Source organism: Heterocephalus glaber, unplaced genomic scaffold (genome assembly GCF_053883595.1).
Source record: "Heterocephalus glaber isolate CG9 unplaced genomic scaffold, H.glaber_assembly_v1.0 deba00001760, whole genome shotgun sequence".
Lineage (NCBI taxonomy): Eukaryota > Metazoa > Chordata > Mammalia > Rodentia > Bathyergidae > Heterocephalus > Heterocephalus glaber.
The window spans coordinates 4,121,665-4,148,616 of NW_028258457.1; the positions used below are offsets into that span (position 1 = coordinate 4,121,665).

General features: G+C 57.2%; 1 protein-coding gene across 3 annotated transcripts; it reads right to left on the reverse strand.

Moving 5' to 3' along the window:
- Rexo1 (RNA exonuclease 1 homolog) lies at positions 1 to 25,176 on the reverse strand. Of its 3 annotated transcripts, XR_002389562.2 has the most exons (16): positions 24,868 to 25,170; positions 8,411 to 10,272; positions 7,458 to 7,562; positions 6,576 to 6,789; positions 4,883 to 5,046; positions 4,212 to 4,343; positions 4,002 to 4,125; positions 3,172 to 3,285; positions 2,897 to 3,034; positions 2,654 to 2,767; positions 2,167 to 2,240; positions 1,736 to 1,846; positions 1,161 to 1,276; positions 816 to 1,075; positions 513 to 741; positions 158 to 342 (listed from the first exon to the last, which is right to left on the reverse strand). XR_002389562.2 is itself a non-coding variant. In XM_013065969.3 (15 exons), exons 1-15 carry the CDS (start codon positions 25,022 to 25,024, stop codon positions 173 to 175), a joined length of 3,855 nt encoding a protein of 1,284 aa, XP_012921423.1. In that variant the 5' UTR covers positions 25,025 to 25,176; the 3' UTR covers positions 1 to 172. The 3 variants fall into 3 exon arrangements, 2 of the variants coding, with proteins under 2 accessions (XP_012921423.1, XP_021100552.1); XM_013065969.3 differs by lacking the exon at positions 513 to 741 and having other exon boundaries at positions 1 to 342; positions 24,868 to 25,176; XM_021244893.2 differs by having other exon boundaries at positions 1 to 741.
- Positions 25,177 to 26,952: the final 1,776 nt, after the last annotated feature.

The following is a 26,952-nucleotide window of genomic DNA, read 5'->3' on the forward strand; positions in this document are numbered from 1 at the left end:
TAAAATTCATACAAATGTTTATTCTGTCCCTGCCCAGGGGCCATGGGGAAGGGGATACAGAGAGCCCAGGAAGGGTGGGGGCCCCTGTGGGAAGACAGTGTCCCAGAGGCCATCAGGCCACAGGCCATCCAGCAGGCGAGGCCCTGGGCCAGGCTGGCTCGATTCTTGGAGGTCACGGAAGTCGGTGAGCCAGGAGGAGACTGGGGAGCCGCCAGCCACCCCAAGGCAGCAGGGACTGCCCAGAGGCGGGGTCACTGCCACACTTGGCTCTGGCTCCTGCCCATGCCCGTCCCCAAGGAGGAAAGCAGCACCAGGGCCTTGCTTCTGGGGTGGGGACGGTAACTGCACAAGTCAATGGGTTTAAATTAAAAAATAATAAAAATAATACAAAAAAAAGAAAAAGACAACCCCTGTCTCAAACAAGCCCGCGACACCGCCCTGCCCCACACAGGGGACAGGGAACTAGAAGGGAGGGGCAGGGCTCTCCAGGCCTGCCTCGGCATCTGTCCCACCTGTCTGCCTGCTGCCCGTTTCGGCATGGAGGCCAGGCGACTGGATTAGCTCTCAGATTTATTGCACTGTTTTGGAAGAGGCCTGGGGCTGGAGGGGGCAGCGTGGGGGTGGGCAGCACGGGGCGGGCAAGGCGGTGGTGTCATCGCTTGGTCTTGGCGTCCTCCCGGATCTTCCAGATCACCAGGTGCATGCAGGCGCTGGCATCTTCACTGGAGCTGTGCCCGTCCACTGCGGGGCAGACCCGGTCACCTGGGGCCCCAGCAAGCAGGGCTGGGAGGGGCAGCCCACGCAGGCACACTCACCATTGTCCTGGATGATCTGTCTGAGGTAGTCGGCCATGAGGTTCCGGAGGGAGCGCTTGTAAGGGAGGCCCAGGCGGTGCGGGAACAGCACAGCCGTGTCCACCACGGTGCTGTGGATAACCTTCAGGGCCAGCAGGTCGCTCTCCAGGCTGTGCCCGATGAGGATGGTGTCGGTGCTGAACATGCTCAGCAGGACAGCCTGCACATCCCGCAGCGTGATGCTGGTGTCCGCAAGGTCGGCCTCTGTCACCCCTGAGAACCTGGGGAGGGAAGGTGGGGCTGGCTTGGGGTGCCAGGGTGCAAGGACGGCGGGTGGGCAGGCAGAGTGCTGTGGGAAGGCCGCACCTGGTGTTGTAGTCCACAATCTCGTTCTCAGGCTTGACGAACGTATCATACACCACTTGCATGTCCGTGTCCACCACCGTGACTCGGGTCAGCTCCAGGCCATATGTGGTGTACGACTGTGGGCCAAGCGGGGGCTGACACGGACTGGCGCCCCAGAAGACCCCCCTCCCTCTGGGGCACTGCTGGCCAGCACTGCCAGGTCCAGTGACCCCACAAAGCCACTGCTGCTCCCCAGAGCCTGTGACACAGAGGCCGATAGGGGAGCCGAGGCCAGGGTCCTCCTGGGCTTCAGCAGATGGTGCTGAGCTGTGAGCACAGGGAGCCGTTCCCAAACCCGCACCCTCTCTCCCAGTGCACACACCTTAGGGGGCAGAGGGGAGCCCTGGGGGTCTCAGGGGAAACGGCTGTGCTAAAAGTCCGTGCATCTGGCCAGTGCCCTTTGTGGGCAAATGTGCCCACTGTCAACTGCACAGTGGTCCAGCTTTGCACACAGCCAATGGGTCTGGGGCAGGCCCTGGGCCCCATCCAGCCCCACGGAGCAGGGAGACCTCCAGGACCCCACAGCCAGGCCTCACCATCTCACAATCGAGGGCGTAGATGCCCGCGTGGGCGTCCCCCAAAAGCTCCTTCTCGAAGGTCCTCACGAAGCCCTCCAGATTCTCTTTCCGGCCATCCTGCACATGTTGCTGGGGGGCAAAGGGACCTCAGGGACAGGGACAGTGCACCAGGCGTGGCGATATGGGCTGAGCCTCGAACCCCAGGCCTCCCTCCGGCCTGTCCGGGGACAGGAACACTGAGGCTTGGGGCCCTTAAGTCCCACCAGGCAGTGATCCTTGGCTGGGCCAGTGAGGACCAGGAGCTCGTCGAGCAGATGCCACCTGGGGACCTGCTGCCTAGGACAGGGCTGTGGCCCAAAGGGGGGCCCCAAGGCTGTGAGCACGGGACAGCTCACCATGTCCCCAACCCCAGACCAGAGCAGGGGACTGGGAAGTCAGGATGGGCTTACCTTCGCAACCTGACAGCCGACGGAGCCCACAGAGGCAGAGCAGCACATGTACTGTGTCTCCCAGCCCCCAGCCACTGAGGAAAGATAGCAATCAGGGGTCCCGCCCAGCCAGCCCACCACCCTCATGGCAGTCACGGGCTCCCCAGGCTGCTGAGGGAAAGGCCTGCAGGACTGGGGGACCTCAGCCGCCTTTCCTGGAGTGGGGGCCCTGCTGTGCCCTGCCTTTGCCCAGCAGCCTCCCTGATGTGCCATGTCCCTACAGGGCCTGCAGCCCCTGAGTTTCTTCAGTACTTTCACACAGACAGCGAGGGCTGGGCTGGGAGGGCAGGAGGTGCCAGGGACCTACGAATTGTGAATATTGTTACAGAAAAATATGACTTTATAATAAAAAACAGCAAGTTAAAAAAATTCAGCTAGGGATCAGAGGGCAGGGAGGCAGGGACTGGGGTCACGGTGTGCCCAGCACATGGAGGTCCTCAAGCCTCACCTCGGTTCCGGCGGAGCCGCCCCCAGTGGTAGTAACACTCCTCATCTCGGATACAGCGGCCAGAGGAGGACACGAGGTACTCAGAGCCACAGCGGCAGCAGATTCTGCAGGAGGCTGTGGGTGGACATGGGTAGAGGAGGGTGGGTGAGGGCTCTGTCGGGCCAGGAGCTATGGTGGCCTGTAGGGCCCACCCAGCCTAACTCGTCTGCACCCAGCTGCCCAGGCAACCCCAAGGTGACTCACGGTCCTTAGGCTTCTTCTCCTCAGCCGTGAAGATAACGGCGCCCCCTGGCCGCTCAGGGTGGGGAAAGGGGTAGCCGTTCTCCTTGAGCTGCTCCTGGGTGAGCAGGTAGTCCCTGAGGCGGCTGTACAGGGTGGCCCCTGTGGACACTGGGTGTCAGCCTCTGCCCTGGCCTGGCCCAGCTGGGAGGGGCCTGGCAACCAGGAAGAGGGGTCCTGAGGGCTGGAGGGCCAGAGGGGGGTCCCGAGGGCACGGAAGGTCTCCAGAGCACGCGCACCTTTCAGGTCTTCCACTCGGGGGCTGCTGGGCCGGCTGAGCGAGAAGCTGGTCTTGGCGGCCAACTTGCCCCCCAGCACCACCTCATGGGACACGACCCTCCGGCCACTGGGTTCTGAGGAAGGCGGAAGAGGATGAGCTAGAGCCTGTCTCAGACCTGCTGGGCCCTATGCCCAGCCCAGCTACCTGAGTGTCCTCTTCCGGGATGGCTACCCCCTGCCAACGGGGCCTCATGAACCAGGAGGCTTGGGCTGGGCAGGGTCGGGTGCAGGGCCTGGACACAGTTACCCCAGTGCCTGTAAGCCCCATTCCCTTGAAGCGAAGATCTCACTCCCAGAAGGTGGCAAATCGGGGAAAGGCTGGGACTAATTGAACAGGTATCTAATGGCTTTCAAGAGCTTTGAGCTGTCACAGGCTGCCCGGCCTGCGAAGGCACCCTGGGCCCTTGGAGCTCAGGCTGAGAAGCTAACGAAGGAGGGGCCCGGGTGTGGGGGAGGCGAGCGCGAGATTGGGCGCACTGCCTGATTGCTTAATGCACCCTCTCCAGAGGCGGTAATGAAACGCCTTAACCCGTGCTTTCTTCCTCCCCAGAGCTTAATGCACAGCCCACAGCCCAGGCGCCACGGCCTCCCGCTTTGAAGAGGCCATGAGCTGCTCCATTATCAGGCAGCCCTTGGCCTGCTTGGAGGAAGGTGGTTAATAGCAAGAGGAGACGTCCCCCCACCTGGCAAGCACCTCGAATCGCCATTTGTCTGGGGTCCCGCCGGGTGGGGGCCCCAGCTCAAATGACCCAGCTCCCCAGCTCCAAGCCCCACCAGCCCTGGCACTCACTGCTGAGGCTGGGCACGGGGCTGGGGACCAGGCCCCTCAGCTTCTTGAGGGTGTTCACGGCAACATTCAGGTAGATGTTCTTGCTGGGGCTGCGGTCATAGGCCACCTTCTCCTCATTCAGCGCCTGGGGGGACAGATGGCACTCAGCCCGAGGCTCCCACAGGTGCCACTCAGACTAGGGCAAGGAGCGGCTGCCCACACCCAGCCCACCTTCTCGATGGCCTCCTGATTAGACGGGCAGAACCGGAGGCACTCCTCGATGAACAGGTTGAGATAGCGCTGGCGGATGGCAGTGGGGACCTTGCCCCCAAACTCCTTCGGGATAATGGGTTTCTTTAGACTCTGGAGGAAACAGTGGTGGGGTGAGGCATGCTGGCCAGGGCCTCTCAGGGTGCTCCCGGCCGGAAGCAAGCCCTATCGTGAATTGGATGCCAGTGATGGCAGCGTATGCTGAGCTGGAGGGATCACACAGGGTGTGAGCTACAGGGGAAACTGAGGGCAGAGGGTGGACTTGCTGTACTCTGTCTCAACTTCTGTAACCCCAACTGCCCATCAATAGTCCCTCGGGGCTGGGGTGCCACTCAGCGGTAGAGCGCTTGCCTGGCACCCACCAGGCCTGGCACCACAAACAACTAAAAAGACAGGCGTAGCGGCCCACAGCTGTCATCCCAGCACTCTGGGAAGCTAAGGCAGGAGGATGACAAGTTCAAGCCCAGCCTGGACCACTTAGCAACTCACCAAGACCCTGTCTCAAAATAAAGAGGGCTCAGGATGTAGCTCAGTGTAAGAATCTGGGTTCAATGCCCAGTTACAACTCCCTCAATAAAAAGGACCAAGCTCTGGGGTGTCAGCAAGCGGCCAGCGGTGGAGCTCCACCCTACCTGGAGAGATGGGCTGTGCGCAATGCGCTTGGGGGTGATGATGGTGGTGGTCTTGGACGCCATCCCTGACAGCGTGCGGGTCTTCAGCGGCTGGCTGCCAGGCTCCAGGCCATGGGGCACCTGGCTGCTGCTGGCCGAGAGGGTTCTCTTGGCACCTGTAGGGGCTGGCGTGGGACAGGGGGTGTGAGTGCAGGAAGAAAGGATGCCCATCACTGAGCTGTGGAGCACCAGGTAGCTACGGTCGTTGACAGACAGCAGGACGTGCATCTCGGGGTGTGGGGGGAGCAGCCGGGGCATGGGGTGCGGGCTGTGGAAGGACATTAGGCTCTATCTGCTTCCGGGCAGGCCCATCGAGGCGGGGGGGGGGGGGACAGTGGTCAGCTGCAGAGGTCAGCTCAGGCAACGTCGCCTTCGGGGTGGTCTGGTGTGGGGCGAGGGCGCACGGGGCCTCTGCCACATGTTCTGGGCCCTGTCTCCGAGGCACTGATGTCTGAGGGGGAGGCCCTGACTCCTGGGCGAAGGACCACAGGGTATGGGATGCCCCCGGCCGGGTCACTGTGACAGCCACCTGCCTGGCCACCACGACCTGTGTTCTGCCTGTCCCTTTGATGAGGTCACAAAGTATAGTACCTCCTCCTCCACCCCCGCCTGCGGAGCCTGTTTCCAAGGTGGCCCTGGGGATGACCAGACTGGTCAGAGATCCCAGGACTCTGGGAGGCTGAGGCAAGAGAATCACAAGTTCAAACCCAGCCTGGGAATTTAGCAATTTAGAAACCTCGTCTCCTGCAGGGCATGATGGCACATGCCTGTAATCCCGGCACTCTGGAGGTTGACGCAGGGTGTTCAACGTAGTTCAAAGCCAGCCTAGGCTACACAGTGAGTTCAAGGTCAGCCTGAACTACACAGAAAATGTCTCAAAACACCAAGAAAACAAAACAACAGGGAGAGAAACAGAGGCCGGGGATATAGCTCAGCAGTGCAGCACGTCCCTGGCAAGCACAAGGCCCTGAGTTTGATTCCCAGTACCAAAAAAAGGAAGAGAGAAACAGACCTTGTCTTAAAAATAATTCTAAAAAGCCAGACTTGTGGTGGCACACACCCATAGTCCCAGCACTCAGGAGGATCACTATAAGCTCCATGCCGGCTTGAGCTATATATAGTGAGCTCGAGGCCACCCTGAACTACAAAATGAGCTTCTCTCTCTCAAAAAAAAAAAAAATTCTAAAAGGGTTTGTAGCTCAAGGCAAAAATCCTGAATTAATTCCCCAGTACTACAAAAACAAAACAATGCCAGGTGTGGTGCCACACATGCCAGTAAACCCAGCACTTGGGAAGCTGAGGCAGGAGGTTCCAGGTCAGCCTGAACTACACCCTGCCTCAAAAACAAAACAAACAAAACCCCAGCTCCACCCAAGATCCATTCAGAGGCCACACCTCCCCATTCACGTCCAGGGTAAACCATACCTAGGTCAGGCAGCAGAGGAAGCTGGCCCTGGCACAGAGCCAGACCTTCAAGGACCCTCTTGCTGAGTCAGGGTGACCCCACTTCACAGATAGACAAGCTGCACAGTATTCAAGGACATTTGGCAGGGCAGGGAGGCTGCCCAGTGACCTTGGGCCGAGTCCTTGTACCCAAGAAGAAACATTCCTGGGACACCCCCACCTGCAGGGGCTCGGTGCAGGGTGGACTCACCCGTGGCCAGGCGGGGGTTGGGCACGTGGGCAATCCTCCTCTTCTCCCCCGGGGCGGAGATGTGGACAGAGGTGAGTTTCTCTGGCTGTCTCGGGACAGCCTGTAGCCAACTGGCCGACTCCCTCTGCGCCTGTTGGGCCCTTCGGTAGCACACCTCCTGTGCTGTTGGGGGCCGGGCTGGGGGCGTTGCTGGGCCCCTCCTGGGGGCTTCCACCTGGATGAGGACAAGTCTTGGGGCCTGGTTGTGTGTCTGGAGCACCCAGGGCTGGTAGCCCTGCAGAGTCGGGGAGCAAGACGGCAGGGGCTCCTGGGCTGCATGTGTCATCCCCCTCACCACACTGGGAGCTTCTGGACTCCACAGCAGGAACCAACACAAGGCCATGGTCCCCGGCTCATGCGGGTGGAGGAGCATCTGCCAGGCCTGCTCTTGCAGCTCTAGGCTCCCTGGGTACCCAGGTTGGGCTTGACATAGAGTTAGGGTGGGGAGGGAATTAAACCCTCCCTAGGGCCACCTTTAACCCAATCCCCAGAAATCCCACCCTCCTTCCAGGAAAGTCTGGAGATTGAGTCAATTAGAACTCTGGGTAGCTAACCTTGGAGCCAGGCTCTCTGCCCCCATCCTTTCGGGTGCTAACTCATTGCCCCCACAGCTACACTGGAGGAGGCAAGGGTGGGCAACCTGCCCAGTGACACAGCTCACTGGGCCAGGGCCACACCCACTCTCCCCTGCTGTGTGCCCTGCAGTGCTGGGACAGTGTGAAGGTGGACCCTGACTGGGCCACACTCCTCCCGCAAGACACAGGCAGTGCAGGATACAAGTTTGCCAAAGGAATCCACCCCCATGGGGGTGGGCTGTGCCTGGGCTAAAAATTGGGGCCTTACCTCCTTGCCTTGCTTGGTGAGATGTGAGATTCTCCTCTTCTGCCCCGGAAACAGAGTGGTCAGGCCCATGTGTCCCTTCTCCTCACTCTTCTCATCCTTGGGGGGCTGAAACACACATCCGCTCAGCACAGACATCTGTGGGCTGCAGCACCCTGACACCAGCATACACGGCCCCTCCTCCTGGGCTCAGGCCACCCTCCTGCGCGTGTGCGTGGAGAGAGGGACTATGCAGACCAAGACAACAGGTGGGCCAGCCATAACCAGAACCTTGCACCCTGAGGCCCCCGCACCAGGCTGGTCTGGCCCTGAGCCACCTCCCAAGCCTGAGGAGCTGCAAATTCTGCCAGCAGGCCCAGCCCCAACTCTCCTGCTTCCAGCCTGGGCAAGAGATAACTCCAGACAGGACATGGGAGGCTAGATCTGGAGGGAACAGGCTGAGTCCAGTTCTGTTCAGGGCGGGCTCCCTCTGGTGGCCAATGTGGAGACACTGGACATGGAGACCCAGATGGGTGCTGGATGGCCTGAGCAGGCTAGGGCTCCCTAATGCTGGGGGGAAGCAGGGAGAAGAAAGGACAGGGCACAGGGACCAGGAGGGGAGAAGGGCAAAAAAGAGGGAAGGGGGTGCAGGATGGGTGGGGCCCGGTACCCCTTGGCCGGTCAGTCTGCACGTCAGTTGGCACGCTGGCTGCCGCGGGACCTGGCTGGGTGGGCCGTAAGCCCACATCCTCTTTCTGGACAGGGTGCAGGGGGCAGCAGGCGGCCACCAAGGGTTCCTGAGTTTTAAACGAGTTAATAGGCCGTCGCTGAAGGCACAGCTTCCACCTGTGGCTGCGGCTTGAGGCATCTGGAAACAGCTGCAGGATGGAATGTCCCTGCGCTGGGGCCACTGCCATGGCCCAGAGCAGCGGGGCCAGCACTGGACCCCACGGCCGCGACTGCCTGGTGCCCCTCACCTGCCGCGCCAGCCGGCCCTTGTCCTCTGTCTTCACGCTGGTGGACTCGTTGAAGATCCGCAGGCATTCCTCCATAGGGTCTGAGTCAAAGTCGACCTCCTTCTCCAAGGCGGAGTAGTCCATGTCCTCCTCCTCTGACTCCTCCCTGGCCCCCGGGGAAGAGGAGGAGGACGAGGAAGAAGGAGAGGGGGACGAGGACAAGGCTGCCATGGCTTCGGTGGTGGCGGCTGAGGCTGCAGTTGAGGTGGCTGGGAGTGCGGGGGTGAGGCTGAGGGTGGGCGTGGGTGTCGGAGAGGACCTGAGCCGCTTGGGCAGCTGCACTTCAGAAAGACCCAGGCTGGATTCTGAGTCCAAGTCTGAATCCGAGTCTGAGCTGAGGCTGGGGAGGGTGGGGGGCCAGGCCTGTGGCGTCCCAACCCCTGGGCCGGAGTCCTCATCCTCACTCTCGTCCCCAAAGAGCTCAGCGTGACTCAGGGCCCTCTTCTTCAGCTTGGGGGCATCCCGGGAGGCACCCTCATCCAGTGAGCGGGCCTTGCGCTCCCCTAGCTTGCCCGCTGGAGCCCTCCTGCTGCCCTTCCTTTCTGGCAGCTGCTGGGGGCCTGGACGAGAGTCTTGGGCCCAGGGGGCCCCAGCACTTGGGCGGTCAGGCTTCCGTTTCCCTGAGCTGGCCACTGGAGTGGCTGAAGATGGCTTTTTCTTGGTCCCGTTCGGCTTCTCAGCCTTGTGCTGGGGGCTGCTGGCCTGCAGGCTCCTCTTATCCAGCCCAGACTTACCCTGGGCCTGCCCTCGGTCGCGGTTCTTCGGCTTGTCTTTCTTCCGGGACTTATCCTTGTGGCTGGGGGTGGGTGGAGTCCCACATTTCTTCTTGGGTCTGTCCTCCTTGGGGCTGCCCTCATCCTCCAAGGCCCTGGCTGGGGAGCTAGACTTGGCTGGGGGCACCACATCCAGGTCCTTTGGGGCCTGCCCAAGGTCCCCAACATCATACTGGACGGCTATCTCCTTGGTCTCCCGAAGGCCACCCTCCTCAGGCTCCGGGCCCTCCCTGGAGGATGGCTTCCCAGTGGCCTTGGTCTCAGGGCCAGCACTGGCCTTGGGGGCGCTGGCTATGACAGGCCTGTCGCCACCTGGGGGCATGGTAGTATCATCTTCCGAGTCTGAGAACCTGGCGTCACAGCTGCTGAAGGGGTCACAGGGCTTCTTGACAGCAGGCATGTAGGGCTCATTGCCACGGGGGCACCGGGGACGCTTTGTGGCCCGCTCATCCCTGGAGCTGGCCCTGCTAAGGTGCCGGGCTGAGTAATTGGAAAGTGGGTCATATTCCAGGTCCGTGGATGGCTTGGAGTTGTCCACTACGTACTTGCTGCTGGCCATGGGGCGGCTGTACCGCTGGGGCTGGCCCATGGCCTTGGGTACGTACTCCAGGGTGGCCCCCACCTTCCCCTGGCCCCTCTCCAGAGACTCCAGTGAGTACTTGCTGCCCAGCTCTGCAGGGACCAGTGGAGTGGGCTGGTAGCTGGCTTCAGGGGTGACCAGGCCATGGCTTCCAGGGGTATAGGTGAAGGCCAGTGGAAAGGCCCCCTCATCCAGGCCCTCGGAGGGGCTGGCAGCCAGGCCTCGGGGTGCCAGGGCACAGGCCCCGCCAGCACTGGGCTCGGCTGCTCCATACTCTCGGGCTGTCTCCAGGAGCTCCTGGTAGCGCCGCTGCTCCAGCTCCACCTCGCTGCGCACAGCCTCAATGGCCTGGTTGACCAGCTCCAGCTCCAGGATGTCTGAGCGGGACTCATCGCCGCGGCCCAGCACGCCATTCTCCCGTTGCACCGAGGGCTTAGGGAGCTCGGGGTTGTACGGGTCATAACCGAGGCCTAGGAGGTCAGAGGACAGGATAGGTGAGTGGTGCTGCTGAAGCCAGCTGCTCCTTGGCATCTGCGGGGAAAGGGCTATAATACTATGCCCAGGCCACAGCAGATGCCCAGCTTACCATGTCCCATGTAGCGGGGTAAAAGACAGGCACTAGATGGGCACATGGGTGTTATAGAGCCATCAAGATCCTCAAAATTTTGTGGAATGGCTCAAGGAATTCACACAGTGAATTCATTCCACACTGCAGTGACATGGAAATGGTACAGACTGAACTACCTAAAGTAGGTCTGAGGCCCCAGGGTTTGAAGCTCTGGGCTAGGCCGGTGACCCCATCCTGGGAGTGGATGTGAGAGTGAGATCATCTGTGGATAACATGGCCCCACCTGGTCAGCAGATACCTGAGCCCAGTGTATCCCAAAGACCTTGCCATCCTGCCCAGCCTGGCCCCCAACTCCTGGACTCAAGTAGTAGTCCTGCCTCAGCCTCTTGAGTAGACAAGACTTAGGCTACACACCACACAGCCTGGCTCCCACAGACTTTGCTCCCTACAGCAAAGCTTATGGAAAACAGAAGCCAAGGATTTGTCTACCACTAGGCAGGACCAGGTGGGGAAAGCAAACACCCATTCAATGAGCTGTAACCATAAGACAACTGGTTTTTTTATACAGACTTTAGCGAGCCAGGCATGGTGGTGCACGCCTGTCAGCCCAGCACTCTGAAGACAGGAAGATTTCAAGTTGGAACCCAGCATGTGTAACTTAGTCAGACCCTGTCTCAAAAAATTAAAAAGAAGGGCCAAGGATTTAGCTCAGTGGTTCCGCTGCCTGCCTCGAAAGCACAAGGACCTGAGTTTGATTCCCGGTACCAAAAAAAACCAAAAACAAAAACAAACAAAAAGATTAAAAAGAGCTAGGGACATAACTCCAGTGCAAAAGCCCTGGGTTCAATCCTCAGCACTGGTAGGGACAAAAAGAGGCGAGAAAGACAAACCACCACAGACTAGACAAGGGAAGAGAGGACAGGGAGCTGAGTAGTGAGCACAGCCACAAGGCCACCAAGGAATCCCACACGAGATACTGTGACCTCTCCAGGGCTGTGACTGGCGGCAAGAAACATAAGAGGCTCTGCCAGTAAAGCAGTTCTGAATAATCGGGACAGCCACCTGTCACTCTGCCTCTGGATTCAGGACAATGCACCAGCAGACACACTGCACAGAGGTGGCCCAGGCCACTGAGGCACTCCCTGCAGAAACCTGGTAAAGCCCAGCCAAAAACCGAGACATGGTCTACCAGGACTAGAAAGGATGAGTGTGCCCTACACCATCCCCAAGCTTCCTTGCTGTGTGACACACAAGGTAGCAGGAAGGGGAAACAGCAAAGTATGGCACATTCATTCCCTTCATGATTCAACAAGCCATCAGGACAGAGATGCAACTGTCACACCGGCCGCTGGCAGGGGGCAGGGAGCTTCTGGACATCAAATACAATCAGGTCTTTTCTTTCTTTCTTGCAGTGCTGGGGCTGGAAGCAGTGTCTCGAGAATGCTAGGCAAGCATACAAATGAGCCACACCCCAGCCCTCAACCATGTCCTCACTTATTCCACCAGGAGGGACAACACATGCATGACAGGTCATTAACAGTAGCAGGAGGAGCCCTAAACCATGCAGCAAGCAACGACATACAGGCCACAGGCCGGTGGTAACATTCAGTGCCAGCCTCTGGTGCATCTGGGCTCATGCATTAACAGATCCCTTTACAGAAGCCCTTCCCGAGCCTGTGGCCTTGCCATGCCAGCAGGAGGACCTACAGACGCATGCACGGGGAGTGGACGGCTGTGAAACACAGGGCTAACTGCAGCGCACACTTCCTGGGATGCTAAGAAGAGCAACAAGTTTGAGGCTTCTCCACCAGAGCCCCTGTGCGGCATGGGAAGAACCAGCAGGTTCCTGTGCTGTTCCCCAAGACGTGCCACTGCAGGCAGAGCATGGTCCCCAAGCATAGTCCTGATTCCTGGAGCCTTGGCCCCATTACCTTATATGGCAACAGAAATGCTGTGGATGGGGTCACATGAAGGACTCTGAAACCATCTGAGGCCTGACCATCTGGGGCCCAGTGTCCCCCAGGGTCCCCTTGAGCAACCATAGGAGAATGAGAGCCAGAGAGAGGCTGATGTCAAGCTGCCAGCTCTGCAGATGAAGGGGCCATGAGCCAAGGGCTGCAGGTGCTTCTAGGATCTGGGACAAGGACCTGGGTTCTTCCCGAGGAGCAGCCCCGGACACCTGGGCCTGTAGATTTCTGCCCTCCAGACTGTGAGATGAGAGATGTGCAGTTTTTTGTTTTTGTTTTTTTGGTATCAGGGATCAAACGTGGGACCTTGTGCTTGTGAGGCAGGCCGTGGCAGAACCACTGAGCTAAATCCCCAGCCTTATTTATTTTGAAGTAGAATCTCAATATGTAGCCCAGGCTGGCCTCCAATTCACAGTACTTCTCTTGCCTCAGCCTCCTGAGCACTGGGATTATAGGTGTGGCCCACCACAGCTGGCTCTTGTCCCTGGCCAAAAACTGTATTTAGAAAACAGAAATGAATCATCTATTTACACTTGGGCTAGAGTTGCATGGTACAGAGGGGCGGAGAAGAGAAAGAAAAAAAGGTCTCCAGTGCCATCTGCGGGGCTCTCTGGGGGCACTGCCAAGCCAGCATCACCCCAACCCTGTCCATCCAGAGGCAGCCCTCCCCTGTTCATTTCACAGCTGAGGGCTGGGGTCAGAAGGCCCAGCAGCCCTGCTCCTCCACCTGGAGGAGGAAGGCGTGCAGGTGGGGCTGGGACAGGTAAGGAGGGACAGCTCCCAGTGTTGTCCTTAAGAGGGACACTTACTGGGCATGTGGGCTGAGGAGGGCTGGTGCTCCCCAGGCTCTGGCTGACACTCTGGGTTCAGGGGCAGTGGAAGGACCACCCTCCTCCCCAAGGTGGGCAGTGTGTGTGTGTGTGTGTGTGTGTTCCAGCTGCCTGAGGTTTGGCTCAAGGCCTGGAGCTTTGCCCTCTGCTTCTAATCCAGCCCACAAGGCCCACCTGGGGCCAAGCAGGACACTGGCCACCAGAGCCACCCTCAAGCTATTCTCACAGCCACTGAGGTGAGGCATCCAGTGTTTTGGGTTTTGTAAGATGCCAACACCTGGGTCAGGACAGAGAGGGCCCCCCAAACCGCCCAACCAGGAAGGTGTTTCTGGCAGGACTGCACCTGCCTCTCCACAGGCCCGAAGCTGCCTGGCACAGGGGCAGAGGCCATGGACCTGGGTGAGGAAGGGGTTTGCTCTGCTAGCTGAGTAAGGGCATTTGAACCTGCTCAAGCCTCCAGCTGGAGGGGTGGTCAGGCAGCAGTTCCAGGGGTCCAAACCAGTGGGAAGGGCAAAGACACTCCAAGTTTCTGTGCACAGCCAGCCCCCACCTGAGCACTGGAGGAACACAGGACAATGCTGGGGGGGGCAGGTCCAGGAAGACTGCACCAGAGAAACCTCCCTAGTGGTCCTGAGATGCTCAGACATGATCCCCTTTGAGCCACTCTGTCAGCTACTGGGCCTGGCCTTGTAGCCTCAGTCTCCCCGATAGGACTATAAGGTGGAGTCCTGGCCTAGACACATGTACAAGTCCAGCACACACCTGTCAAGGAGCCTGGCTATGCCTCCTGCAGCTCAGAAGTGAACAGAGGCTCCACGATGTGCCCCAGATGACCCGGGCTTGGGGCCCAATGTGGAAGCGTTAGCTTCCTGGCCCCTGCCCCACCCTGCCTCAGAGGTCTGAGTCCTTTGGGGACCTATCAGGGATGGAGAGGCTCCCCAGGATATGTTCTCTACGTCCCTATGTTTGGTCCCTCTAGCAGGCTCATCCTCCCATTGGGGTGGGGGCACATCAAAAGAACCTGGGGCTAGGGTGTGACTCAGTGGTGAGTGCCTGCTTTAGCATTCCCAAGAACACAAATGCACAGAGAAATTAATTAAATTATTTAAAAAGGAGTACCTTGAGGTAGGAGGGGCCCATCAAGGGACCTTGGAAGGTGCCTTCCAACTCTTGGAGAATTAATCTGGATGGAAGTCAACTGGGGTTCCTTCAGGGGCCTGGACCAGGTACACGTGTTTGGTAAAAGAGATTAAGTGGTTGTTCTTTTTTGGGGTTTTTTTTTTCTTTTGAGTCAAGGTCTCCCTTTATAGTTCAGGCTGGCCCTGAACTCACCTTGTTACCCAGGCTGCCCTCAAACTTGCAGCGATCCTCCTGCCTCAGGCTCCTGAGCACTGGGATTACAGCCATGTGTCACCATCTCAGTCTCTCAAAATAAAAAATTTTAAGAGGCTGGGGACATAACCCAATGGAAGAGTGCCTGCCTAGCATGCCCAACATCTCAGCAGCATAAAAGAAAAAAAACCAAGGAGGAAGAAATAGGGTCACACCCACATCCTCAGATTGCTGGAAGGCCCCAAAGCATGTGTTCCATGAGCTATGCCCTTAATCTCTGCCTCTCCCAGGACAAGAATGGAGGACTCTGCCGGACCCCAGCAATCTCCAGGAAGCCACAGAGCCTGCCTGGCAGGGCCCCGAAGGATGTCCCTTGATGCCTCTTCCCCAGACTCCTGACGGCCAGGCACCAGGGTCACCACAGGATGACTTCCCTTCGAGGCCAGGAAAATCAAGCTTCTTCCATGGGTCTCTGGCCACCTGGGCCAGCTCTCAGCCCAGTCCCAGTCTGGGCCAAGGTGTCTGGCAGCTGAGCCCAGGACCGCTGGCTACCTGCAAGACAGTAGTTTCTCCTAGGGCTCTGGTACCCCCAACCCTTCCCTTTGGCACCTATACCTCCCCCCCTCATCCTATTGCATTGCCTACTGCTGCCCGGGGATGAGCAGAAACCTGGTGCCAGCTCTCATGCAGATGGGATGAATGCCTGGCCCAGAGGAGGGACAAGACCTGAGTTCTGCTGCCCTCAGGCCCCAGACCCACAACCCACTTGCTTGTCTTCCTAGCCTCAGCCCAAGGTACAGAGACTGATAAAGCCCAAGAGACCACACAGGCATCTGGCTCAGCAGTGGGTTCTGATAAAGCCCTCCCAGCCCTGGTGGTGGACACAAAGACAGTCACAGGATGGAGAGCAACTAGGGCCCCAGCAGAACCGGGCAGCTACCCGAGTGGCCTGGGGGCTCAAAGGTGGAGAAGACATCTCCAGGAGCGCCCATGCTGGGAAGTAGGTTCCAGTAGACAGTGCCCCAACAGCTATGCCCAGGGGATGGGAGTGTAGTTCCAGGACCCCACAGCAGGCTTTCTGTGCTTCCAGGCCTATGTCTCTGCTGCTGTGAGGGCCTCCCCCTCAGAAACACAGGATGTCCTCAAGCCCCACTCTTGGACATCCAGGTCCCAGGACCCAGCCCCTCTGGACAGATGAGCTCCCTCATTCTACATGGAGAGAATCCCACAGTGGCCCTGGTGCCCCCCACATACCTGAGGAGACCAACACAGACCTGGGCTGCCAAAGAGGCCTGATAGGGTACTCAACAAGTACACACAGTGGGGTCAGGCCAGGGAGGGGTGCACTGAATCTCAGACATGCAGCTTCCCTGAAATCCTAGGGACCCCGGCTACACCCCCTCAGCCTGTCCTGAAACAACTGGGGCCTGGCTGGAGCCTTCCCAGGCTCCAGGGCACCCCCATAGCACAACACCGAGACTCCCTGGGTTTCGGGGCCTCATCCCAGATCCTGGGGGTAAGTTCCCATGCTGAAGTGTGGGAAGTTCAGCAAATGAGCTCTCTGGCCAGACAGACCTAGACACACACTCTTCATGCCCAGCCCAAAGGGGGCCATCAAATTGCTTACAGGGTAATGTCGGCCTCAAGGACAAGGGTGCAGCCAAGACAGCTCACCAGCCTTTCTAACATAAGACCTTGAAGGGCCAGACAGGCTGGGAGTGTCCTCGGTCTCCAGGGCAGAGCTGGAGGTGGACTTTCTCTTCCTCTGCCGTTTCTCCCCACCAGTCTGAGATAGGTGGGAATTTTGCTCACGGTCCACATTAAGGAATCCAAACTCTAAACTCCTCCCTCTTCCTGACCCAGTACCTACCAATTCTCAGGGTGCACTTCCAGGCGAGGATTCCATCCTGGGCCTCTCCAACCCCCACCCGGTGTCCCTGCCCCCAAGATTTCCCAGGCTGCTCCCAGGACAGGGCTCCAGTATCCTCTAAGAAAGTGTCACACGCCAGGGTCACAGGTGAGTGAGCATTGGCAATTTTATTGCTTGATACAGTAGGCAGGACATGGAGTGACACAGCGGACTCCTCAAGGGCTCACCTGGCCCCTCATTCACTCTTCCAACTGATGGTGCTCCCCACCCAGAAGCCCAGAGCACAGGAGGGGGCTTCGGGCCCTTCTCCGCCTACCTCCTCCAGGCAGCCTCCAAGACCCTCCCTGCAGGTCTGGCTATTGCTTGCTCACACACAGCAGGGAGGAGCAGGGTGGGACCTGGCCTCTCATTCCAAGTCACTATAGGGGCGGGGTGCCTCTCCTGACAAATGGCCTGTGGTGTGGGATGGTGACTGTGTCAGGGTGGGTTATCTGCGAGAACAAAGGGACAGCTGATGAGCCACGGCTAAGATGGGCCTGGAATGAAGCTGGTCCCACTGGCCCCTGAAGACCCTGTCACTCCGGAACTGCCCCAGCTCCCCACACCCAGCAGCTCAATACAGCAGCCCAGAGCAGAGCGCAGTATGGCCTGGGAGGGCTCTTGAGAGAGAGAGGGACACATGAACAAAGCCTGACCTTGGCGGCACTCCTGGGCCTATGCTAGACAAGGACAGAGAACAAGCCAGGATGTTAACAGTGAGCCCAGTCGGTTGTGGGAAGCAGCAAGGCTGGGAATGCCTCGTCTATCCTTCCCTTCCTGCTCCCAAGCAGCTTCTCTGTACCTCAGTGTGGAACATCCAGGTCTTTTAGTGGTCTGTATCTCTGCCCAGGTCCTGAATGGTGAGCCCCAAACCCTTTCCTGCCCTAGAACACTGCCATTCTTCCTTCTAAACCTATATCAGCAACTGCCTGCCGGACATCTACCTCTCTGCAATTCTAGGTGGCAGCTGCTCTTCTGGAGTCTGGCCTGTGCTGCTGCCCCCATACCTGTCACCCTCGGGCCAGGGATTTAGCTCAGTGGTTCTGCTGCCTCCTCGCAAGCACAAGGACCAGAGTTCAATCCCCGGCACCAAAAAATAAAAACAAAAACAAAAACAAAAAACACATGTGTCCATACCTGTCACCCTCACCCTCTCTCTGCTCCCTCAGGCACATACTGAGTCCTGACTGACCAGAAAGGCCCTTGGAAGACACTGGGTATGTGTGCCACGCCAGAGCACCCATGTTCTGGGGCCCCGCAACAAGCTGAGCAGAGAGGAGGATCACAAGAAACCTGGCCACTACTGCAGCCATCCTTGAAGCTGCTTCAGAGAACCTTGGGCATCCACAAGGCCTGTGGGCCAGACGCCTTGGAACTGCCCAAGCAGATGCCGCTTCCTCACACCATGCATGCAGACCCTAGAGTTCCTGGGCCCTTGAGGAAGGAAAGGACAGTCAGAGATGTCTTCAAGAAGCACCCCGTCTTGGGCCCGACCAGCCACCTCCTAATTTCTGTCCTTTTTAGTCTTTCACTTTCTCCTGTGCTTGTGACTTTAGTTTTGTCTTTCCAGTGCTGGGGACCGAACTCAGGACCTTCACATTGAGCTACATCCCCAGCCCTTTTCTGAATTTGAGATAGAGTTTCACTAAATTGTGGAGTTGCTCAGGCTGGGCTTGAAATTTTTTTTTTTTTTTTGGTACCAGGGATTGAACTCGGGTCCTTGCGCTTGAGCACCAGGCGGTGAAACCACTGAGCTAAATCCCCGGCCCTGGGCTTTAACTTTTAATCCTCTTGCCTCAGCTTCCCAGAGTGCTGGGATGACAGGCATGCACCATCACACCCAGCCACTTTTTCCTGTGAAGCCCCTGATTCCTACTGTGGTTCTAAACAAAGGAATACTGGGGGGACATGTCCTGCCCTGCACTGGGAGACCTTGTGCACACAGACACAGCACACACACTGCAAGCCCCCGAGCAGAGGGATGAGTGAGGCTGAGGAAAGCTACAGATGCGACGGGCCTTCTACAGCATCCACACACACAGAAAGCCGGCCAAGAGGCTGTTGTGGGGCAGTCTGCTCCCCACTGGGTGTGGGCCAGGCTCATAACACCTGCGTCTCTCTTGTGAGTCCCTGGAGCAGGCAGAAGCTGCTGGGAAGGTTCACACTTAAGGCACCAGCATGGGTCCCCTGAGCCTCTCCAAGCAGGTTGTCCCCACCGACCCCACCCCAGGGAAGAACAGTGCTCTACAGGGTTCCCACCTGTCCCTATAGGCTGTGGTCAGTGTCCCACCCCACCTGTACTACAAAAACAGGCTGGGTGCAGGTTCCTGCACCAGGATCTCCCCTCAGCACCACTCCAGGGCATTCTTGGGTGAGTGTCACAGGCCCTGTACAGTGCTGAGCCGAATCCCTGGCCTCCACTCACTGCACACGAGGGACCCACATTCCCATATACCAACCCTGGAGGCACAATGGCAGTTTGAGATCCCTGCCCAATCATCCACACTAAGCAGAAGACCCCAAAACACCAAAAACAGCCGGATACACAAAGGCCTTCCTCACTTACATGTTGTAAACACTGAGGTCCTGCTCTAGGCTGGACAGGCCAAGAAGCCAGATTTTGTGTTTGGTTTTTTCCTTTTTTTTGGTATTGGGGATCGAACTGGGGTCCTTGTGCTTGCAAGGCAAGCGGCAGAACCACTGAGCTAAATCCCCAGCCCCCTTTTGTTATTTTTTTAAAGACTGGATCTTGCTAAGTCACTAAGTTGCCCAAGCTGGCCTCGAATTTTTGATCCTCCTGCCTCAGCCTCCCAGAGTGCTGAGATGACAGGCACGCAACACTGCATGTGTCTAAGAAGCCAGGTTTTCAAAGCCCCGGCTGTTCAGAAGGTCCCAGATGAGAGAACCACCTTAGTTTAAGTAGTGGTTTTGTGTTGTTTTTGCTTCTTGCAACAGGGTCTCACTATATAGCCCAGACTGGTCTCAAACTCACAGCATTTCTCCTGTCTCTACCTCTAGAGTGCTGGGATTACAGGTGTGTGCCTCCATCCACGGCCAAGTACTGGTTTGGGCTGTCCTGTGCTTCCAAGTGCTGCTAAACTGAACACTACTTCCAGTCCAGTAAGAAGTGCTTCAAAGATGAAGTGGTGGAGGAACTGAGGCACCTCATACAAAGGACCCATCCAGTGACAGCGTCTGCACAAGGATGGCCACTAGCAGAGGCCAGCTGCTGCTCCAAGACACACTGAGGACAGACGCAGGGACAGTCCAAACACACCTCTTAAAATGTGACTGCCTTAGAATCCCAGCACCTCTCCTCTAGTTCCATTTTTACAAGAAACCAGAACAATAGAACAAGAGGACCACCCACTCCAGAGCTGAGCTCCAGCTGGAGGCTCCTCCCCTGGGAAGGGCCAAGGTGTGTCCTGAGCAAGGGCAGCTGCACTGAGGCTCCAGGAAAGGAAGGGACTTAGAAAACACAGTGGGCTTGGCAGGAGACTGCCCCGACCAGCATCCTCAGGCAGGGTAGATGCGGCCTGTCAGACACCTGGCAGCTTCTGGGGTTCTGTGGTTGCCATAAGGAGGTGGGACAGGGGTACAATGTCACTCAGTAGCCAAAGACCAGAGATGCTGCCCTACACCCTACAATGCCCAGGTTGGCCCCCCCCACAGTGAATGATCGCTCCAGGGTCTGTGGTGGGACTGACCATTCCACAGGTCAAGCTCCCACCCAGACCAAGGAGACACCAGCTGGCCTAATGCTGAGAGCCAGCTGCTGAGAGCACCCCCACAGGCCTCTGCAAGTACAACACCCTCTACAGGACTCCTTTACAATCATGCCTGTCCTCCCTGGAAGGAGAGCATCCGTGGGAGGAAAGCCCACGTGGCTGCCCATTTCCCAGAACAGAACTGGGCCCATGGAGGCCGCTGCTTGTTTGGTGTGAAAGACACCCATGGAGGCAGGGACTGCCCCTACTGCCCCCCACCCCTGTGGAAGCTCGGTGACTGCAGCACCAGGGAGGCAGGAGGGCTGCCTGTCACCACTGCCATGCCCTCCTGTTCCCAGTCAGCTCATAGAGGAAGGAAACTCATTGTCTCCCTGGCTTCTCCCAGTCCTGGGCTGAACCTTCCAGAAGCACAAGGGACACTCAACTCTCCAACAGGAAGCCTGGCCCATGCTGGGCACTGGGCACCTCCAGGCTCAGGGGTGCTAGTGGCAGGGGTGTGGCCAGACTGCCACACTCAGCCCACCCCACACCTACCCATATGCCAGGCAAGAGACTGACCTCTGGGTCTTAGCTTCCTCATTTGGAGACAATCCTCCCCATCATGCGCACAGAGCACAGACACAGCCTGCCAAGCATGTGCTGTGGAAACCAGGTAGGACTTGGGAGCCCACAGGCTTTGTGTCTAAAGGGCCTGAAGGAACAGGACACCTGCCAGGTCCTGCACTGGGCTAGAAAACTCTGGAGGTCACCTGCCCCGGGCCCTTGACACCAGCCAGCTGCTCCAAAGCTATCACTCCATACACCTCTGCTCCAGCCACACACCTGGTCCTGGACCTGTCACCCTCCCTTACCCAGGAATACCCCTTCCTCTCTTGCTTACCAAATCCTATTTCTTCTAGAAAGCTCCTTGTGTTGGAGCTAAACCTCCTACTGACTTCTTGCCCTGGAATCAATGCCATCAACTGGCCCTAACCAGAACAATTCTTGACCAGTTCCTGCTGGGCCCATGTCCCAGATTGAGACCCTGAACCAGACCCTGGGGGCCTCCAGTCCAGAAACCCTGTGTACTTTCTACATGGCTGTCACCCCATTCAGCTGCACTGGACAGGACGCTCCAGATGAAAGCTCCTGTGGGCCTGCAGATATGAAAGGAACAACAGCCAGGGCCCTGACATCCCCCCTTGCACCATGCACCTCTCACCTACTGCCCCATTGAGACAAGAAGTGCCCGGGAGAGGGTTTCAGATGAACAGGGACAGCCAGGGTTTGGGGTGAGTACTGCCAGGCTGCTCCCTCCAAAACACCTTCCAAGACCCAGGTAGGCCCAAATAGTCAAGCAGGTCCAGGGACAGCAGCCAGGAGAGGAAACCGAGTCCGTCAGCCCTGCAGCTCAGGGTGGCTGCTGAGCCCTGACCCACGTACAGTTCTCAATCCCACCTGCCCTTCAACTCAGTGATGCTCACTGTCCGTCTCCTGAGCCAATCCCCCCTCCAGCCTCCCAGCCTTGTGCAACCCCTACCCTACCCTAAGAGGATGCCATCCTCCCCAGGAGGGATCCCCCTCCTGCCTCAGCTACCTCACAGCCCACAAACCCACCCTTGTCAGGCAGTGGTGTAAACGCCCTTCCTTACCCAGCCTTAGTTTCCCCACAGCAGCACCTAGCTTGTGTGAGCATAGGGATGTACAAGCTGAGCACAGGGCTGAGGCGAGTAGTGCCTGCAGTAAGCTGCTGGTGCCACACTTGCACTCCCTTCTGCTCGCAGCCCTGGGAAGCCACCGCCCCAATGAGCCCCCAGAGTCCCTTCAGAGGCCAAAGATACGAGTTTGTTTCCTCATTATTTGTTGCAGAAGCAAAAGTGGACACCAAGGTGCTCAGGGAAGAGTGGGGGGATCCCAGAAACCAAAGCAGAAATCAGAATGGACTGATACCTGCTGGGCAGAATGAAGCAGCTGACAGCAGCTTCTTTCTCTGCAGAGTCCAGGGGGACACGGCAAAGGCCATCTCACTGCAGGCCTCCCAAGCCTCATTGGAAACGGGGCATACACTCTCCCCAGCCTCGTCCCGGGTGGTCCAGTGAGCACAGAGAAAGGGACAGGCACAGAAGCCCCACATAGGCTGAGCTGGGTGGGCCCTGGCCCTGGGTAGGAACAGTCCTCTACCAGAAGTAACCAGAGACAGAACATTCTCACAGTGGGCGTGGTGAGGCACAGGGAGGGGGGAGCATGTTCTCATGAGACTGGGGGCACAGAAGACATCAAAGAAATCCCAAAAATGGTCCTTTGGGAAACTAATAGACCATTTGTGTGGTATCAAAAGATAATCAAAACACTTGGAAGAGGAGAAGCTGAGGAACCCACCCTCCTGAGTTCCAAAGGCTGGAGGGCACCGTACTGATGCAGAAGAGCCAAGACAGGGGCTGCAGAGTGGCTAGACGCTTGCTCAGCATACAGGAGGCTCAGGCTCCATCCCCCAGCAAGGCAAAAAAAAAAAAAAAAAAAGATATCTGTTCCTTAAAGTGGGCAGGAACCTGGAAGTCAGATGGTTCTGAACTCAAGAAACTGTACTTGCTGACCTGACCTGGTGGCACACACCTACAATCCCAGCCACTCAGGAGGCTGAGACAGGAGGACCACAAGTTCAAGCCCCGCCTGAATGGGTAACTTAGCAACTTGGTGAGACCTTGTCTCAAAATAAAAAAAATACAGGGCTGGGGGTGTAGCCCACTTGCCTCACATGCCAAGTTCCCAGGTTCCATTCTCAGCAAATGAGAAGGAGAAGAAGAGAAAAAAACTGCATTCCAACAGGGTGAAAATGGGCCTCATGATATGGGGATCAGTCACCAAGAAGCCTCCCATGTGCACTGCCCCTTCCCCCCACCTTTGCACACCATAGTTGGTGCATGCTCCCTGGCCCCACCACCTTATAGGGGGGCGAATTGTGCCATCTTTCCTCTTCCACCTCAAGTTCTAAAGAGTGAGGCCTGCTTCTTGTGTGACTTTCAAACCCCAACATCTGGCCCCCGCAGTGCTGAACCACAAAGGTTTTGGTGACAACTGGCTGCAGCTGCAGCTGTTCTCAGCAAATTTACATGAGAACCTTGAGAAACTGAAAAACAGCCAGGTGTGGTGGCACACACCTATTACCATCCCAGCTACTTGAGAGGCTAAGGTAGGAAGATGGGAAGTTGGAAGCCCGTCTGGACAACTTAGATAGGGTCTCAAAATAAAACAAACAAAAAGGAATGGGAGAAGGACTAGGGGCATAGCTCAGCACTCTAGGTTCAATCACTAGTGCCACCAAACCAAAACCAAAACCAAAACTGGAAACATTTGATGTCCCATATCTGTAATTCCAGCACTTGGGAAGCTGAGGCAAGAGGATCACCAGGAGTTCAAGACCAGCCTGGGCTACATAATGAGCTCAAGACTAGCCTGAACTACAGACCCTATCTCAAAAAGAAAACACTGGAAACATATGCTCTTCTCTCTGGTAAAGAAAACAGGCCTGAGATCTAACTCTAGCAAGACTGTTCCACTTTTGATGTTAGAAAATCCTCAGCCAAGAGTCATTGGTTTTTTTTGTTTTCTTTTCTTTTTTTTTGGTACTGGGGATTGAACTCGGGACCTTTCGTTTTTGAGGCAGGTGGTGGCACTCCTGAGCTAAATCCCCATCCCAAGAATCACTGTTTTAAGAACATGAGACAGAACGTTTGACATCAGATGAGGAAACCTGAGATATGTGAAATCAGGGCCTTAGCCAGGCACAGTGGTGCAGGGATGTCATGCCAGCTGAGGCAGGAAGATAGTCACAAGTTTAAAGCCAGCCTGGGATAGAGTCAGGCCGTCTCAAAACATACATAAATTAAGTATCAGGGCCTGAAGGAAGGGGAGAGCCACTCCCAAGGGAGACAGAGAGTCATCAGAGGGAGTGTGAAAGAGAGTACCCTTAATTCCTCCAGGCCATTCTTTGTGATGTCACCTTCCTTTGCTCCACTCTAAATCCTCAGGGTTCCTACCATCTCAGCTCAAATTCCACACTTCCTACATGAAATCCTGCCTGATACCTGACGATTGTCACCAAGGCCGCCAAGATACTGACAATCACCATGATAGAGCAACTGTGCAGTCCAGGAATGTTCTCTGCCCAACCAAAAGTGGGACGTTCCTTGGAAGCCCACCCCCGTTCTAATTAAGCGGGTTTCGATGTATTTCCGGTCCAGGCGTGTGTGACAAGTGGCTGGACGTACAGCAGGTGCTCCTAAGACCCTCAGGACTCAACTATTGGAGACAGCGGTGGCCGCACCCAGAGGCCCAGAGGCGCGGCCGAAGAAGAGTCGTGGAAATAAACAAGGGTTGCCACGGCCACGTGGGGCCCGAGGAGGCGTTCCGGGCCCGCGTGGTGGGGTCGCAGCCACTTCCCAGACCCGCTCCCCTGGCCCAGGACTCCGCGCCTCGCCTATGCCTAATCACTCTTCCCTTGTGACAAGCCCCAAGAACAGGTCCTCTCGTTGTTTACATTTTACACTCGCAGAAACGGAGACTCGGGGAGGATCCACCACTTGCACAAGGATGGGGGAAGGGGGGGACCCAAGCCCAGAGGCGGGGCGGGGGGCACGTCGCCCGGGAGCAATGTGGGGAGGAGCTGGGTGGGGAACATGGGCGCCGACAAGCCCGGCGGTAGAGTCCAGACGCCAGCCCGGAAACCGAGCCAGTCGGGCAGGCGGGCATTACCTGCTGCCGGGGGCGTCGCTCCGCCGCCGCTGGGTGCTCCGGGAACCCGGGCCCCGCGGTGTCGGAAGTGGCAGTAGGGCCGCCGGCAGGGGCCCCCAGGACTCCCCGCCCAATAAGGGCAGTCGATAGCCCGGAAGAAGCCAGTGGAGCGTAGCATGGTCCGTCCCGCGGCGGCACCCCGGCCCGGAGCCGCCCGGGCCCCCGGGCCCCTCACAGGCGCCGCTGTCGTCTCCACCCTCGCCTCACGAACCCCCCAGCCGCCATCTTGCTCCGAGGCCCCCGGAGGCCCCCGGGACGCCGCCGCAAGGGACCCCGGGAGGGGTTGTCCGCAGCGCGCCTGCTCAGAAACGCCTGCTCCCGCCAGGCTGCGGTGAACGGCAGGCCCATGCGCTGAAACATAAAGAGTATTTAGATGGCACCGGGTACCCCAGTTGTGTCCTCTAGGACCCCGTCGGGAGCCGGTGCCCGACCCTCCGCGGGTACAGATTCAATCCTACGCCCCTGCGGCATCTGGTCTGTCCGTGGTGCGCCTGACTGAAAACGCCTATGGGGCCCGGATTTATTTGCATTTCGTTAGCATATCGATTTATGGCGCCCTCTGCGGCACGAAATGGGTCCTGCGGGCTGGTATTCACACGGCCTACCAAAGGACACCCATGCGTGTCACTTGACCACACTGAAAAATCCACCTTAAAAAAAAAAAGTTGGCTCTCAACCAATTCCTTAAATCTTTCCAACTTTTTATATTTTTTATATGTTTCTTTTTGCTTTTGCTATACTGGGGATGGAACGCAGGGTCCTCAAACGAGTTACATCCCTAGCCCTTTTTAAAAAAATTTTTAATTTGGAAATCATCTTTAAGTAGTCCAATCTGGCCTCAAATTTGCAATCCTCCTGTTTCACAGCCTCCCCGGACAGCTGGATAACAGGTGTGCGCCACCATGCCAGGCTGTACCACAACTCTTGTCAGCAGTCTAATCCCCAGGTCCGAATTCACTCAAGTTTTTGTTATATTGAGCACTTACTGTATACCATGCCGGCACTTAATCATACAAAGGGGCAACAGGGCATGGATGGGGAGGCTCCCAGTCCTATGGGGTAGGCAGTCTTACTAGGAAGTTAGAAGATCCTGGTGTGTTCTGAGGGAATGTGAAATGCAAGTCCTGTGGAAAGTGATATGGAAAGATCTTCCAAACTGAAACACAGCCCCGTGTAATGGAACACACCTGTCATCCCAGCACTCTGGGATGCTGAGGCAGGAGGATCAAAAGTTTGAACCCAATGGGCAAGGTGGCACACACCTGTAATCCCAGCACTCAGGAAGGAGGCTGAGGCAGGATGATCACTGAGTGTTTGAGGCCAGCCTGGGCTACATAGTGAGACCCTGTCTCAAAAAGCCAAACTAGGGGGCCGGGGATTTAGCTCAGTGGTTCTGCTGCCTGCCTCGAAAGCGCAAGGACCCGAGTTCGATTCCTAGTGCCACCAAAAAAAAAAAAAGCCAAACCAAACCAAAACACTAAATAAATGAAAGCATTGGCAGCAGGACGCAGAGAAGACCAGAAACCAGTGGTGTCCTAGGTGTGGGGACTCTTTCTTGAACAAACTCTGGAGCAAAAAGCACCCCATGGAGGTGGCGGGCTTTCCTTGTCCAATCAAGGAGGGCAATGGGGAGCAATGGAGGGCTAGATACAAGGTGAGGGTCAGGACCTTATAACCCCCAGACCCAACCAGATATAAAACCCTCAACAGGGCCAGGGATTTACCTCAGTGGCACCACACCTGGCTCACAAGCGCAAGGTCCTGAATTCGATCCCTGGTACGGCTAAAAAAAAAACCTCAACACTAATATTTGTTTGTTTGGTGTTTTTGGTTTGTTTGTTTTGACAGGATCTGGCTATGTAGTCCAGGCTGGCCTTGAACTCTCAGGGATCCTCCTGCCTCAGCCTCCCAAATGCTAGGATCCCAGATCTGTTGAATGAACTAATCAATGACAAATGAATTCATCCTCAAATCAATGGGTATCTAACTCGGTGGAGAAAATCCTACAGTAAATGCTTAATAACTGGGTTGTAACATTTGTTTTTT